Raw genomic sequence first — 12767 nt, 5'->3', positions numbered from 1 at the left:
CTGGTAGATGCTTTAATCGCTAGATGTTGACGCTGTTTGCTGTTTAATATTTCATTAGCCTCTCATATTGAGCATTCATTTTACTCTTGCCGGTGATGCATTGATATTTCAAAAATGTTGACGCCTACCGTTGCCTACCGATATCGATGGCTGTACGCCATCGGGAACACGCCTGCAACGAATTTGGCACGAAGCATCCCCCATGGCCAAGATGCGAGCTTACTTTCACTTGGCTGCGGTGATTTGAGGAATGTTTTGTACACTTCCTATGTACAGCGGGGACTTCGTGAGTTCAAGCATTACTTATTCTATGTAGACCAAGTTGCATCTGGGCTGACAGTTTCTTCGTCTTTTAGCTGACAGAAAACTGGACTTTACATGCTGTGATATTGACGAAAATATCATTGGTTAGTTTGGCAATGCTGAAATCCTACAAGGATTGTGTTTTATAAGCAGCTTATCCTAACTACGTGATAGCACGGAACCTAGTCTTCCTGACTATGATATTGGCTGATGGAGAAGTCATCGACAGCGAGGCACTCTGGGACATATACTACCACATGTACTTGGACGAACAGACCGTAGAGCGCCTTGTCCGGCATGTCAAGTCAATAATTCCCATGCTGGAATCGCTCGACTCTTTCACCACTAGCCCGTTTGGCTCAGTTATCAAAATTTGCGATGAGGATACCCTGCGTGATGTTCGCGACTCTCTTCAGCGCATTCTTGGCGCAGCAGAAAAGGATGACAGAAGCAAGCAAGCTACCAAGCTATCAACGAACCTCGCCCTATCCAAGGGAGTCATAGAGGAGGGCTCGATGATTCTAACAGGGATGCGATCAGCTGCCCCCCTCGCTCTTACATCTAAGTTTGCCTTGCCTGAGAATTTCCAACATTACTGGAAAACGGGAGTTGCAATGATCCAAGGGAAGACTGCCAGGATACCAAATCCTATGCTGGTTGGCCTGCTCTCCGACTGGGAACTTTTCCACTATGGCAATGACCCCCTGCTCAGTTTCCACCTCGCAACCGCATTCACAGATTTGCCAACGAATTCTCCCCTGAAGCCTGATGTTGATGACGAGAAGCATAAAATTGCAGCAGCAGCTAGGGTACAATTCTTTGCATGGGTTCAAGCTTTCAGAAACTTAAAGGACAGCGTGTGTGTCCGCCTTGTCATTTCCGACGCTTTCGCATTTAGTCATACTCTCCAATATTGTGATGCAGCCGGCGAAGTATCCGCGAACTGGTATAGGCGTCTGTGGGATTCAAAAGTCCTCCGTTTGGACAAGGCATCATATGGACGTGGTGGTAGTGCGCCGATCAAATTCGACGCCATCGACACTTCCAACTTATCGGATCACTTTGAAGTCTTGAATATCCTTGTATCTACAGCGCCTCTACTAAAAGCCACGCCTTGGACAACACTTTTTACGGAGCAGCTCCTGGACAACCGCAGATCTGGCAAACAGTCTCTTGACCAGGTGTTACACGGCCCATCGTCTACAGTATCTCTGTTATTGGGTCTTACCCCTTTGCATGTCTGGACAAATGCAAAGGCTGAATCTCACGTGGATGAGATCTTTATATCGGCGATGGGCAAAGCTGGCGGCACGACACAGACTCAGTTCCATGTTCGTCTAGCATGGAAGCGTGAAGACCAATTTGGTGGTTATGACATGGAGCGACCCAAGCTGCACATGAAAGTCAAAGACGTCGGCGAAATTCTGTTTCAGATGTATTCTGAGATGTTTGCAAACGAAATGGACGATGGTCACCGTGATCCCTCTGGTAGGAGGGTCCTTCATAGCTATCCCCATTTCCATCGCGGAAGCTTCACTGCTTTACTCAAAGTCATCCAGGGCCGAGTGAAGACTGATTGGGATACAGTGCTCAGCGGTTTGCTAAAGAGAATAGAGGAAGAAAACAATCTGCACATGGCTGCGGAACAGATACAAGATTTTCGCCTCCAGTTATCTCTCAATAACCTCCATACTACAACTAGGATTGATGACGACAAGTATGATGACGTCGTAGCGACGATACCTCGTCAAGGGCCTCTCAGTGGATGGAAGCATCTCTCACCCATGGTTGCCGTTACCTTGGTTGTCCCTCGAGATGCCTTTGCTAAATTATTTCCTCAACCTAAGCCGGCAGCTCCAGTTCCGACCTTGATAGGCACTCTGAAGTCTAGCGGCAAAAGTTCTATGAGGAGACTCGACGTGTTTGATGATGTTCATATTGTTTTTGGCCGAGCGTCGACAACAGGCGACATTTCTTCGGGAGACGCAATCGTGAGCATAGAAGAAGATGAGCTTTGTTGGTCGGGAACATCACCTTTGGTGGCGACCTTTTTGGTGCCTATAGCTGCGCTGGTTGAGGAACCAGTAACGAGCTTGGTCGGCCTAGAGCTAACTACGGCTTCTTCTAGTACCGCTCTTATGGCCATAATGCTGGGCATGTCGAGTACGGTTTATGAAGCAGCGTTGTCAGATACGACAAGAGTGTTTGTATCCAAGCTTATGCCGGGCACGACAGCGCACAAGGTAATGAGCGGTGGCGTAAAGCCATTGAATGATGATGTTGCCAAGGCGAGCAGTGAAGGCCCTATGACATTGATGGCCGAATTGGCCTCGAATAAAAAAGCCATTGAATATTTAACTGCACACTTGCAGATTTCCTCAAAGATGGGCAAAAAACTGTTACAGAATAAGGCACCTATCGAATTACAGCAGGGTGATCCCTTCACTATCAACATCGTGTTTGGCAAGAAAGAGTTGATCTGCCCGCTCAGATATCCAATTCCCGTGACAAGCATCGGCAGCAAAACTCGGATTGCTCGTACATCTGGATACATCGAGGTGATTGCCCCTCTGGCAGATCCGAAGCAGAGCAAGGTCTTGGGAGATTTTGTTTCTCCTACTGTGATTGCGCCTCGCGGTCTTCCCGTGGCTGTTAATATGCCACATCTCAACCTTGATAACTTGCCCATCATTGATTTGAAGGACAAGGGGCGCTTGTCATGGTTGACAACACTGACATCTCTGCAATTCTCCGTAAAGGAGAGGCAGCTTAGAGATGGAGTGGATACGTCGGGAATTGCAGCAGATGTGCGAGTTAATTTCAAGGAATCTCTATTTACCATGTTTATGGTGTCCTCTGGCGTACAAGGAAGTCAGACAGGCCTGATTTTCATCAAACACCCGCAAAAGGGCGGTATTCAAGCAGTTATTCTAGTATCGGCTCTACGGTTGGATGGCGACACGGCATCGGTGGTGTTGGACGCCGCCATCATTCCCTTTTCATTGAAAATGTTGGAATCCGAGGCGTTGAGGACATTTCTATACGAATTGGATCCAATGGGAGGTTGCACGATGATAGTCAACGATGAGGAGCTGGCTCTTTGGAAGAAGACCATACCGTCTTTAGTAGAGCGATGCCGTACTTGGAACCATCTTCCAAATTGCGAATACAAAAAGGACGGCGCAACTGTACCGCTGAGCTTTGAGCATGGAGAACAGTGGCTTTGCTCATGTGGCAATGGCCATCTACCGAATGACTTTGTTGGGCTACCTTTTTGGGAGAAGGCGGCAAAGTACGCGGTGCGGATTGCAATCAGCCCGATGTACTCGGTCCCTTTTGTTGAGCCAGTCATCGATGAGAAGAAGTTGGTGGTGAAAGAATCACCTGACGAGACCGAGCAATGTAACACATGTGGAAAGACGGAGCAATTGGACGGGCTGAAGCTGAAGAAGTGCAAGGGTTGTATGAAGATTAGCTATTGCTCGACAGAGTGTCAGAGGCAAGACTGGAAGCAGCACAAGAGGGAGTGCATAAGTGCATAGACGTGTAGTATTTTGAAGTAGAAAGAGAACCAGTAGCTGTGGCATATGGTGATGCTTCCTTGAGAGGCTATTTGTCTCCTCTCTAATGAGATTAAAGATGTCAATAGTCTTGCCTGATACCATTACCATACTACATGGACGAAAAGGGGCTTCTGGTGATAGGGAGCTGTGATGTACCTTTTGGCGGGGGAGCACCAGGATCCAAGGCCAAGGCTACCTTATATCTTACCGATGTATTTACCAATTGTGTATAGTACCTGCCATCAACCTTGATTCCAATTTTTCTTACTAAATTACATCTATTTGCTTTCTTTTTTTTCAATTTTCAGACGTCTGCTTCATCTTCGTCAAAGTCATACACCATGTCAAAAGAGTGGGTAGCCCGCAATTGGGCGGAGTGAGTGAAGTGGCTTGCTAATACAGAATACAGAGAGACAAGTCAAACCCCCACCACACCGCCTTTGACCCGGACAAGGCAGAAAAAAGTACCCAGCCCACCACTCTGATTGCGGGTCGGTGCCAGGCAGAGGGAAGCTTGTCGAAAGCACGATACTGCCACCACGGAGCCCACGAGATTTATAATCGATCCGGCGAGCTCAGAGCCATCAAGATGTCTGCGGCACAACTTCTCAACCCAAAGGCCGAGTCCCGAGTGCGTGTGTCCTCTGTCTGCTGTCCGTGAGCTGCCGTTCGTCTAACCAAAGGTGCAGAGGAGGGGTGAAGCTCTGAAGGTCAACATCAGCGCTGGCGAGGGTCTGCAAGATGTGCTCAAGTCCAACCTCGGACCGCGAGGCACGATCAAAATGTAAGGCAAACGGCTTCATCTCCGGTATATCACCAGTGCTAACAGCGTTGCAGGCTCGTCGACGGCGCCGGACAGGTACGCGATGCCCAATTTACTACCCCTCAGTGACCGACCCCTATTCCTAACCAACCCTCGCCCGTCAACAGATCAAGCTTACCAAGGATGGAAACGTCCTGCTGCGAGAAATGCAAATCCAAAACCCGACCGCCGTCATGATTGCTCGAGCCGCGACTGCCCAGGACGACATCTGCGGCGATGGCACAACGTCCGTGGTGCTGTTGGTGGGAGAGCTGTTGAAGCAGGCAGACCGATACATCTCGGAAGGACTCCACCCTCGCATCATCACCGACGGCTTCGAGATTGCCAAGGCTGAGGCTCTCAAGGTGAATACAAAACGCTTGTCAATTCATGAGTTGGTATCTGACTGTCGCTAGTTCCTGGACTCCTTCAAGCTGGCCAAGGAGGTCGACCGCGAACTGTTGCTGAACGTTGCCCGAACATCCCTTGCCACGAAGCTCAACGCGACATTAGCAGCCAAGCTTACTCCCGATATCGTCGATGCTGTGTTGGCCATCTACCAGGCCCCTGCCAAGCCCGATCTGCACATGGTGGAGATTATGAAGATGCAGCACCGTACCGCCTCAGACACGCAGCTGATCCGAGGATTGGCGTTGGACCACGGTGCCAGACATCCCGACATGCCCAAGAGACTGGAGAACTGCTACATCCTGACAATGAACGTCAGCTTGGAGTATGAGAAGACCGAGATCAACTCTGGCTTCTTCTACTCAAGCGCCGAGCAGCGAGACAAGCTTGTCGAGAGTGAGCGTCGTTTCATCGATGCCAAGCTCAAGAAGATTGTTGAGCTGAAGAAGCAGGTGTGCGGTGACGACGGAACGAAGAGCTTTGCCATCATCAACCAGAAGGGCATCGACCCTCTCTCCCTAGACGTCCTGGCCAAGAACGGCATCCTGGCTCTGCGAAGAGCAAAGAGAAGGAACATGGAGAGACTTCAGCTCATCTGCGGCGGCATTGCTCAGAACAGCGTTGACGACCTAACACCCGATGTTCTCGGCTGGGCTGGTCTCGTCTACGAGCAAACCCTGGGCGAGGAAAAGTATACCTTTGTCGAGGAGGTCAAGGACCCCAAGTCCGTCACTGTCTTGATCAAGGGACCCAACCAGCACACCATTGCCCAGGTTACAGATGCTGTCCGAGATGGTCTAAGAAGCGTCTACAACATGATTGTTGACAAGAGCGTCGTTCCCGGTGCTGGTGCTTTCCAGGTTGCCTGTGCTGCCCACCTCAAGAGCGATGCCTTTTCGAAGACGGTCAAGGGCAAGGCCAAGTGGGGTGTGGAGGCTTTTGCCGATGCTCTTCTCATTATCCCCAAGACCCTTGCTGCCAACGCTGGACATGATGTCCAGGATGCCCGTAAGTTGATGTTAAGATACATATTCACAATATGAGAGTACAAGACTAACGTTTAAATCACAGTTGCTGCCCTGCAAGATGAGTATGCTGAAGGCCAGACCGTTGGCTTGAACCTGGAGACTGGAGAGCCGATGGATCCCGAGCTGGAGGGTGTCTTCGACTCGTTTAGAGTCCTGAGAAATTGCATTGCGTCAAGCTCAGGCATTGCGTCCAACCTGCTGCTTTGCGACGAGCTGCTGAAGGCTCGACAGATGGGCCGAGCTGCAGGACCGGGCCCGGGAATGGACGGTCCTGAGGAAGGCATGTAATGAATTGAATCTATTGTTTAGACTAGTGGTAGACAAAAATCATCCCGGAACAGGCTCAAAACATCTAGGCACTGCCATTTATCTAATATTGCATTTTAATACATCTGCGTGTTTGTGGTTTCTATCCATTTCGCTGTCTCATTATGGTCATTTTCATGATACCAGCTGGACTAGAGACCCTGTACCGCTGATAAGCCCCGCCGCCAGATTATCTTCCACCTAAAAAAAAAAATCTTGACCCCACCATCGTTGAAGTAGGTACATCAAACCAAAATCACAAGCCTCCAGTCTGCAGGCAGTTTTGCGACAATGGCAGATTACGCTTCCGACTCCTCGGACGGCGAGTTTACAGAGACAAATGTCCTTCTTGGATATGCTTCCAAGGAGGCTGAAGAGGACACGATAAGCAAACTGGGAGGCACTCCGGTATGTCGCTTTTGCTCTTTACAGTGAATTGCTTTGCGCCAAAGCTTTGCGAGACGAGAGTATGCTAAATGAGATGGGTGGTCAGGATTGGCTCGATGCAGATAAACCACCGTCAGCGGCACTGGCAAGATGCAAGGTCTGCAAAGACATGATGGCCCTGCTTCTGCAGCTGAACGGCGAGCTGCCGGAGAAATTCCCGTCCCACGAGCGGCGGCTATACGTATTCGCCTGTCGCAGGGCCACATGCCGACGAAAAGCTGGTAGCGTTCGCGCGCTGAGAGGTGTGAGAGTTTGGAAGGACGGTGCCGAGACGACGGCAGCGCAGGTTGAGGAGAAGAAGAAGCCCGAGGCGAAGAGCAAGCCGGAGGAGAAGAAGCAGGATGGGCCTGGTCTTGGAGAATCGCTGTTTGGAGCGAAACCTTTGGGGGCTTCTGGTGGGAACCCATTCTCCAGCGGCGGCGCAAACCCTTTTAGCTCGGGGTCGAGCAATCCCTTCAGTTCTGCTTCGTCCAACCCGTTTTCAAGTCAGCCGGCTAAGCCTGCTGCTACTGCTCCGGCTGAGAAGCCCGCCGAGACGCCAGCTGCTGCTACAACAACAACAAACCTCTCCAAGACCTTTGCCGAAACCCTGGCACTCAACACTACGCCTGCGGGACCTCCTCCTCCTGCTGAGCCTTGGCCTGAAAAAGCTGCGCAGCCAGCGCCGTATCCGACGCTTTACCTTGCCGATGCCGACTACGAGACTCTCGATCCTACATCAACGAAACTGCCGGCTAACGTGACTATTGCCGATGCCGACGCCCCGGAACCTTCTGCTCTTGATCGCGAGGCGTTTGAATCCGCTATGGATGCTACTTTCCAGAAATTCGCAGACCGAATGGCTCAGAACCCGGAGCAGTGTATTCGGTATGAGTTTAGTGGTGTTCCGTTGCTGTATTCTAAGACGGATGAGGTTGGCGAGCTGTTGACCAAGCGGACGATGCCGGGATGTCCTAACTGCGGTGGACGGAGGACGTTTGAGGTGCAGTTGACGCCTAATGCTATTACGGAGCTGGAAGAGGACGATTTGAGCCTCGATGGCATGGAGTGGGGGACGATTATCGTTGGTGTGTGCGAGAGAGATTGTTCGCTGAGACATACTGCTGTGGAAGAGGCGGGTTATTTGGAGGAGTGGGCAGGTGTCCAGTGGGAGGAGCTGTCAAAAGAGAAATAATGGTTCGTCAAGGGGAATTCCTTGTGGTTGGTTAGACAAAAAAATTGTAAGAGGATTACGAAAAGCCTCGATGAGTTTATGATATCAAATAGGAGAGCGCGGATAGAATGTAGATGTGATGCCCAAACAGATAGCCCGGTTTCTATACATGACTGATCTTGTATTCGCTTTTTTTAATTAACAGTTGTTTGTTTCCTATTAAACGCCTGAGTTTTTGGGACCCCGCACCAATAATGCCAGTGATTTTTGTTTTCATTCCGCATCACGGGTTCCGTCGACATATCCATTTGTCACTCTGCTCCCTGTATAAGCAAATACTGGTTTAAACAACGCCTTCTATCTCTCCCTTGTTGTCGCCTTTCACGTCTCTCTCCTCTCTCCGTGTGTGACAGCATTTATACAGTTTCCTCCCAAGACCGTCTAATCACTCTCGCGAACTGATCGACGTTAACGTCCTCACGAATCTCGGACTTCTTGGCCTCGTTGTCGGGGTTAGAAGGAATCTTGACGTTGCCGTCGTCGTCGATAGTCCAGCCGGCGACCTCAGTGAGGAACTTGCGGGTCTTGTCCTCGTTGAAGCCGAGCCATGAGACCATGTGTGAGAGCTTGATTTCGCGAAACGCGTGTGAGACGAGGGTGGCGATGCGCTCGCGGACGAGGTCCTCGAAGCCGGAGATGTCGGCGATGAGGTCGGCGCACAGGTCGTCGCCGTCGAGGTCGGCCCAGAAGTCGGCGTACTGGGCGCCCTGGAGCTGGGAGTTGAGGGATCGGAGCTTGGTGATTGCCTCGTGGAGCTCGCCGGTGGAGGCGGCGGAGGGGTTGATGAGGTGGAGGGCGAGGGTGAACTGGGACGAGGGGAATTGGGTCATGGCCTTGACGAGGATGTTGGTGACGACCTCATCCTTCATGCGGTCGGGGTTGAGCTGGTAGCTGTAGTTTTTGGGCGGGCTTTGGTTAGCATCGCTGTATACTTTTATGCGCTGACAAGCGACAAGAATGAATAAACAAAAGAAGTAGGTGATTCTGTTCTCCATCTTCATCTTTTCAGACACCACTAAAGTTGACTTCAAGTGACTGGGTTGTTTAGGCCCAGTCTCAGGTAATAGGAAACGTTTACAAAAACGGTCATCATATAGATGGGACAGAGAATAGCAGAACAGGCGAAACAAGGCCGGGCGATTCTCGCACAAAGCACGAGACAACAAGAAAAGCTCAAACTTGACAACAACAAGCCCAACTCACAGCTTCAACAGCGTCCGGTTCGCATTGCAGTCGGCAAACTTCTGGTCGCACTGCTCCTGGAGGTAGCTCTCGAGCGTACCAACGGCCTCGGGGTTGTAACGTTCGAGGCCATTGATGACGGTGGTGATGTAGTCGGGCCGTTCCGCGGGATCTTCGCCGTTCATCTTGGGCTGGATTTTGAGGGGGGATTTGAGGAGATTTCGGTGAGGGGAGAGGATTGTCGACTGGAAGTTCGAGATGGTGGGGCTGGAAGGGAAAGATTTCGCATATTGCGGGTTGCTGGTTGTGCGGCTTCGATGGGCCCAAAGGGGCTTAGCGGCGCAAGGGGGGACGGGGCCGAAGCGGGATTCACGGTCACGTGCCGTCGTGTTGGACAGCGTCATGGACGATGAGAGGCTCGCGTGAAGGAGGAGCTTCAACCACAATTTGCGAGTGACTGTCCAGAGATGACGCGTTTTGCTATGATTGATGAGCTGGCGTCATTCTGAGATGAAATCTCCATGTTGCTGAGCTAAGAGTTCTAGCGTTGAGGGGCTACCCCAGCAGTTCCGAGGTGTACAAGACACAGACACCATGTCGAGTCCGGCCAAGAAGAGGAAGCTCAACAGTGGCAAGAAACAGCCGGCAGCCCAATCAAAGGGACTCGAGTACTTCTTTTCCAAGCAGAAGCAGCCGGATGCGTTGAACACCTCGGCTGGTGAAGATGGTGCTCCAAGCAGCTCATCAGCTATACTTTCCGATGAGGAACTGGCACGGAAGCTACAAGCAGAATGGAATCAAGAGGTACCCAATGACGTTCATACCCCTTCTGGAGGCCAAGGTGCGACCCCAATGGACAAAGATGTTGGATCTGTAGCAGAGACGGTAGAAGATGGTTCCACACCCGCTTCTGCAAGTCAAACAGAGAAATCCCCTCCGGATACAACACCCAAGAAGCAGGATGCCAAGAAGACGCTTTCTCTGCAATCCACTGGAATGGCCGATGACACAGTAACAACGTCCATTCCGCTTGACGAGTCGCCACTCACTTTTGATCCGTCAAAGTATGTAAAGGAGCTGCAAGCATACTGGGCCCCCGAGAATGGAGATGCGTCCTATGCTCTCCTTACTAGGTGCTTCGTTCTTGTTAGCGCAACAACAAGCCGTATCAAAATCGTTGATACTCTTGTAAATTGTCTACGCATTTTGATAGAAGGCGATCCTCCTAGTCTTTTACCAGCTGTAAGTGTTGGCACCAGACCTTGTAAGCGTAATAATTCTCATCGTTGTTTCAGGTCTGGCTGGCCACCAACTCTATATCGCCTCCATACATCTCCATGGAGCTTGGGCTTGGCGGGTCTGCCATTTCCAAGGCTCTCCGCCAAGTCTGTGGTCTGGATAATAGGTCTCTTAAAGCCATATTTGACAAATATGGAGATCCTGGGGATGTTGCGTTCGAAGCAAAGAAGAAACAGAGCTTCACACTGAGAAAGCCAAAGCCTCTCACAATAAAGGGCGTCTATCAATCCCTGGTAAAGATTGCTACTACTCATGGGCAAGGAAGCGGTGAGATAAAGCAGCGGATCGTGGATCGATTACTGCAGGATGCGCGAGGTGGAGAAGAGAGCCGGTTCATTGTCCGAACCGTCTCGCAGTATGTGCGTATCTTCCGCTGCGACGTCTTTTTGTCATTAAACTTACAACTAATGGTATATAGCTCCGCATTGGTGCCGTTAAAACTACCATGCTCATTGCGTTATCCAGAGCATTCTCACTTTCTAAAGCCCCAGGTTCCGAGTACGATACGAAGGATATTACAGAGCTAAGTAAGCTAAAGAAGGAAGAGTTGGCAGAAGTCTGGAGCAAGGCAGAAGAGATTGTCAAAGCAAGTTTTGCAAGACACCCAAACTACAACGACTTGGTTCCTGCACTCCTCGATGTTGGGGTATGTGAAGAGCTGCTACTGCGGTGCGGCTTAACCCTCCACGTGCCGTTGCGTCCAATGCTGGGAAGCATTACCAGAGACCTCTCGGAGATGCTCACAAAACTCCAGGGAAGGGATTTTGCGTGTGAGTATAAATATGACGGGCAACGCGCACAAGTCCATTGCGACGAAAAAGGCAAGGTTTCGATATTTTCTAGACACCTGGAGCTCATGACAGAAAAATATCCGGACCTTGTGGAGCTGGTGCCCAAGATTAGAGGAGAAGGCATCGGTAGCTTTATTATGGAGGGAGAAGTTGTTGCCGTTGACCGAGAGACGGGCGAGCTCAAGAATTTTCAGACACTGACTAATCGTGCTCGAAAGGATGTAGCAATTGGAGACATCAAGATCGATGTCTGTCTGTTTGCGTTTGATCTGATGTATCTCAATGGACAATCTCTTTTGGACAGATCATTTCGAGAAAGGCGAGAGCTTCTTCGATCCCTCTTTATAGAGGTACCCCACCACTTTACTTGGGTTAAAAGCCTGGATGCTACTTCTGGGGACTCCGAAACAGTTCTCGAGTTTTTCAAATCTGCATTGGAGAATAAATGCGAAGGTATCATGGTCAAAATCCTGGACAATATCCCTGATCTGTCCTTGGTGGAAGTTGAGCCTGGGCAACCTCTAGAAGACCCGGAAAAGTTATCGCTCCCCAAGACTAAAACAAAAGGCAAAGGGAAGACAAAGAATGCTACAAAGGGCGATGGTGACGAAAAACCAGCAAAATCTCGAAGGAAGCCGCTCTTGGCGACGTACGAGCCAGATAAACGCCTAGACTCTTGGCTCAAGGTTAAGAAGGATTACAATTCAAGTTTCGACACGCTAGATATGATTCCCGTGGCTGGATGGCATGGGCAGGGCAGAAAAGCGAAATGGTGGTCGCCCATCTTGATGGCAGTACGGAATGAGGAGAGTGGCACGCTCGAGGTGGTCTGCAAATGCATATCGGGCTTTACAGACACTTTTTACAAAGCGAACAAGGAGTTTTACGATAACGGGGAGGAAAGCGGCGAGCCAAAGAATACCAAGTTACAGAAGCCGAGTTTCATAGAATACTATGGTCCAAGCCCAGATGTTTGGTTTGAGCCACAGGAGGTATGGGAGATGGCATTTGCGGATATTACGCTGAGTCCAGTATATACTGCGGCAATTGGGCTCGTGAGCGACGAGCGAGGTCTCAGTTTACGATTTCCACGATTCTTGAAGAAGAGAGATGACAAGACTATTGATGAGGCGAGCACAAATGAGTTTCTGGCCAACCTGTGGAGAAAGCAAGAAGCAAAGGCAGCATCGTCAACGGCGAAGAATGGAGAGGCTGAAGTGGAAGACGCATTGGATGGTGAGCAAGATGAATGATTTATTTTGGATAGATATCAGAATTGATGACACTATTTGTGCAATGACCATGATGAGACTGGTGAAACGGAAGATGAACGGAAGATTGATTTGAATTGATGGCTGGCTGGCTGTATAACGAGATAATTCATTTTCCGGCGTTGAGCCTCTGCGCAATCAGACTGAAGACGGC

At 50.2% G+C, this 12767-nt stretch overlaps 4 protein-coding genes across 4 annotated transcripts; 3 read left to right on the top strand and 1 right to left on the bottom strand.

Moving 5' to 3' along the window:
* Positions 1 to 114: 114 nt before the first annotated feature.
* T069G_03092 (TCP-1/cpn60 chaperonin family domain-containing protein) lies at positions 115 to 6392 on the top strand (the record flags this gene model as incomplete). The annotated part of the gene is made up of 10 exons (XM_056170302.1): positions 115 to 286; positions 357 to 407; positions 478 to 3765; positions 4175 to 4218; positions 4276 to 4497; positions 4556 to 4650; positions 4704 to 4725; positions 4797 to 5033; positions 5085 to 6084; positions 6148 to 6392. The coding sequence occupies 10 exons, from the start codon at positions 115 to 117 to the stop codon at positions 6390 to 6392; spliced, it is 5376 nt and encodes a 1791-aa protein (XP_056031194.1).
* A 309-nt stretch (positions 6393 to 6701) lies between these two features.
* Positions 6702 to 8031, top strand: T069G_03091 (uncharacterized protein; the record flags this gene model as incomplete). Its single annotated transcript, XM_056170301.1, has 3 exons — positions 6702 to 6818; positions 6904 to 7101; positions 7144 to 8031. 3 exons carry the CDS (start codon positions 6702 to 6704, stop codon positions 8029 to 8031), a joined length of 1203 nt encoding a protein of 400 aa, XP_056031193.1.
* Positions 8032 to 8426: 395 nt separating this feature from the next.
* Positions 8427 to 9656, bottom strand: T069G_03090 (CSN8/PSMD8/EIF3K family domain-containing protein; the record flags this gene model as incomplete). Its single annotated transcript, XM_056170300.1, has 2 exons — positions 8427 to 8961; positions 9274 to 9656. 2 exons carry the CDS (start codon positions 9654 to 9656, stop codon positions 8427 to 8429), a joined length of 918 nt encoding a protein of 305 aa, XP_056031192.1.
* Positions 9657 to 9846: 190 nt separating this feature from the next.
* Positions 9847 to 12595, top strand: T069G_03089 (ATP dependent DNA ligase domain-containing protein; the record flags this gene model as incomplete). Its single annotated transcript, XM_056170299.1, has 8 exons — positions 9847 to 10316; positions 10386 to 10494; positions 10548 to 10910; positions 10970 to 11078; positions 11124 to 11197; positions 11275 to 11321; positions 11395 to 12248; positions 12312 to 12595. 8 exons carry the CDS (start codon positions 9847 to 9849, stop codon positions 12593 to 12595), a joined length of 2310 nt encoding a protein of 769 aa, XP_056031191.1.
* Between the last annotated feature and the right edge of the window lie 172 nt (positions 12596 to 12767).

Source organism: Trichoderma breve, chromosome 2 (assembly GCF_028502605.1).
Source record: "Trichoderma breve strain T069 chromosome 2, whole genome shotgun sequence".
Classification (NCBI taxonomy): domain Eukaryota; kingdom Fungi; phylum Ascomycota; class Sordariomycetes; order Hypocreales; family Hypocreaceae; genus Trichoderma; species Trichoderma breve.
Note: the sequence above shows the minus strand (reverse complement) of the source record. Positions and strands in the feature narration are given on the sequence as shown.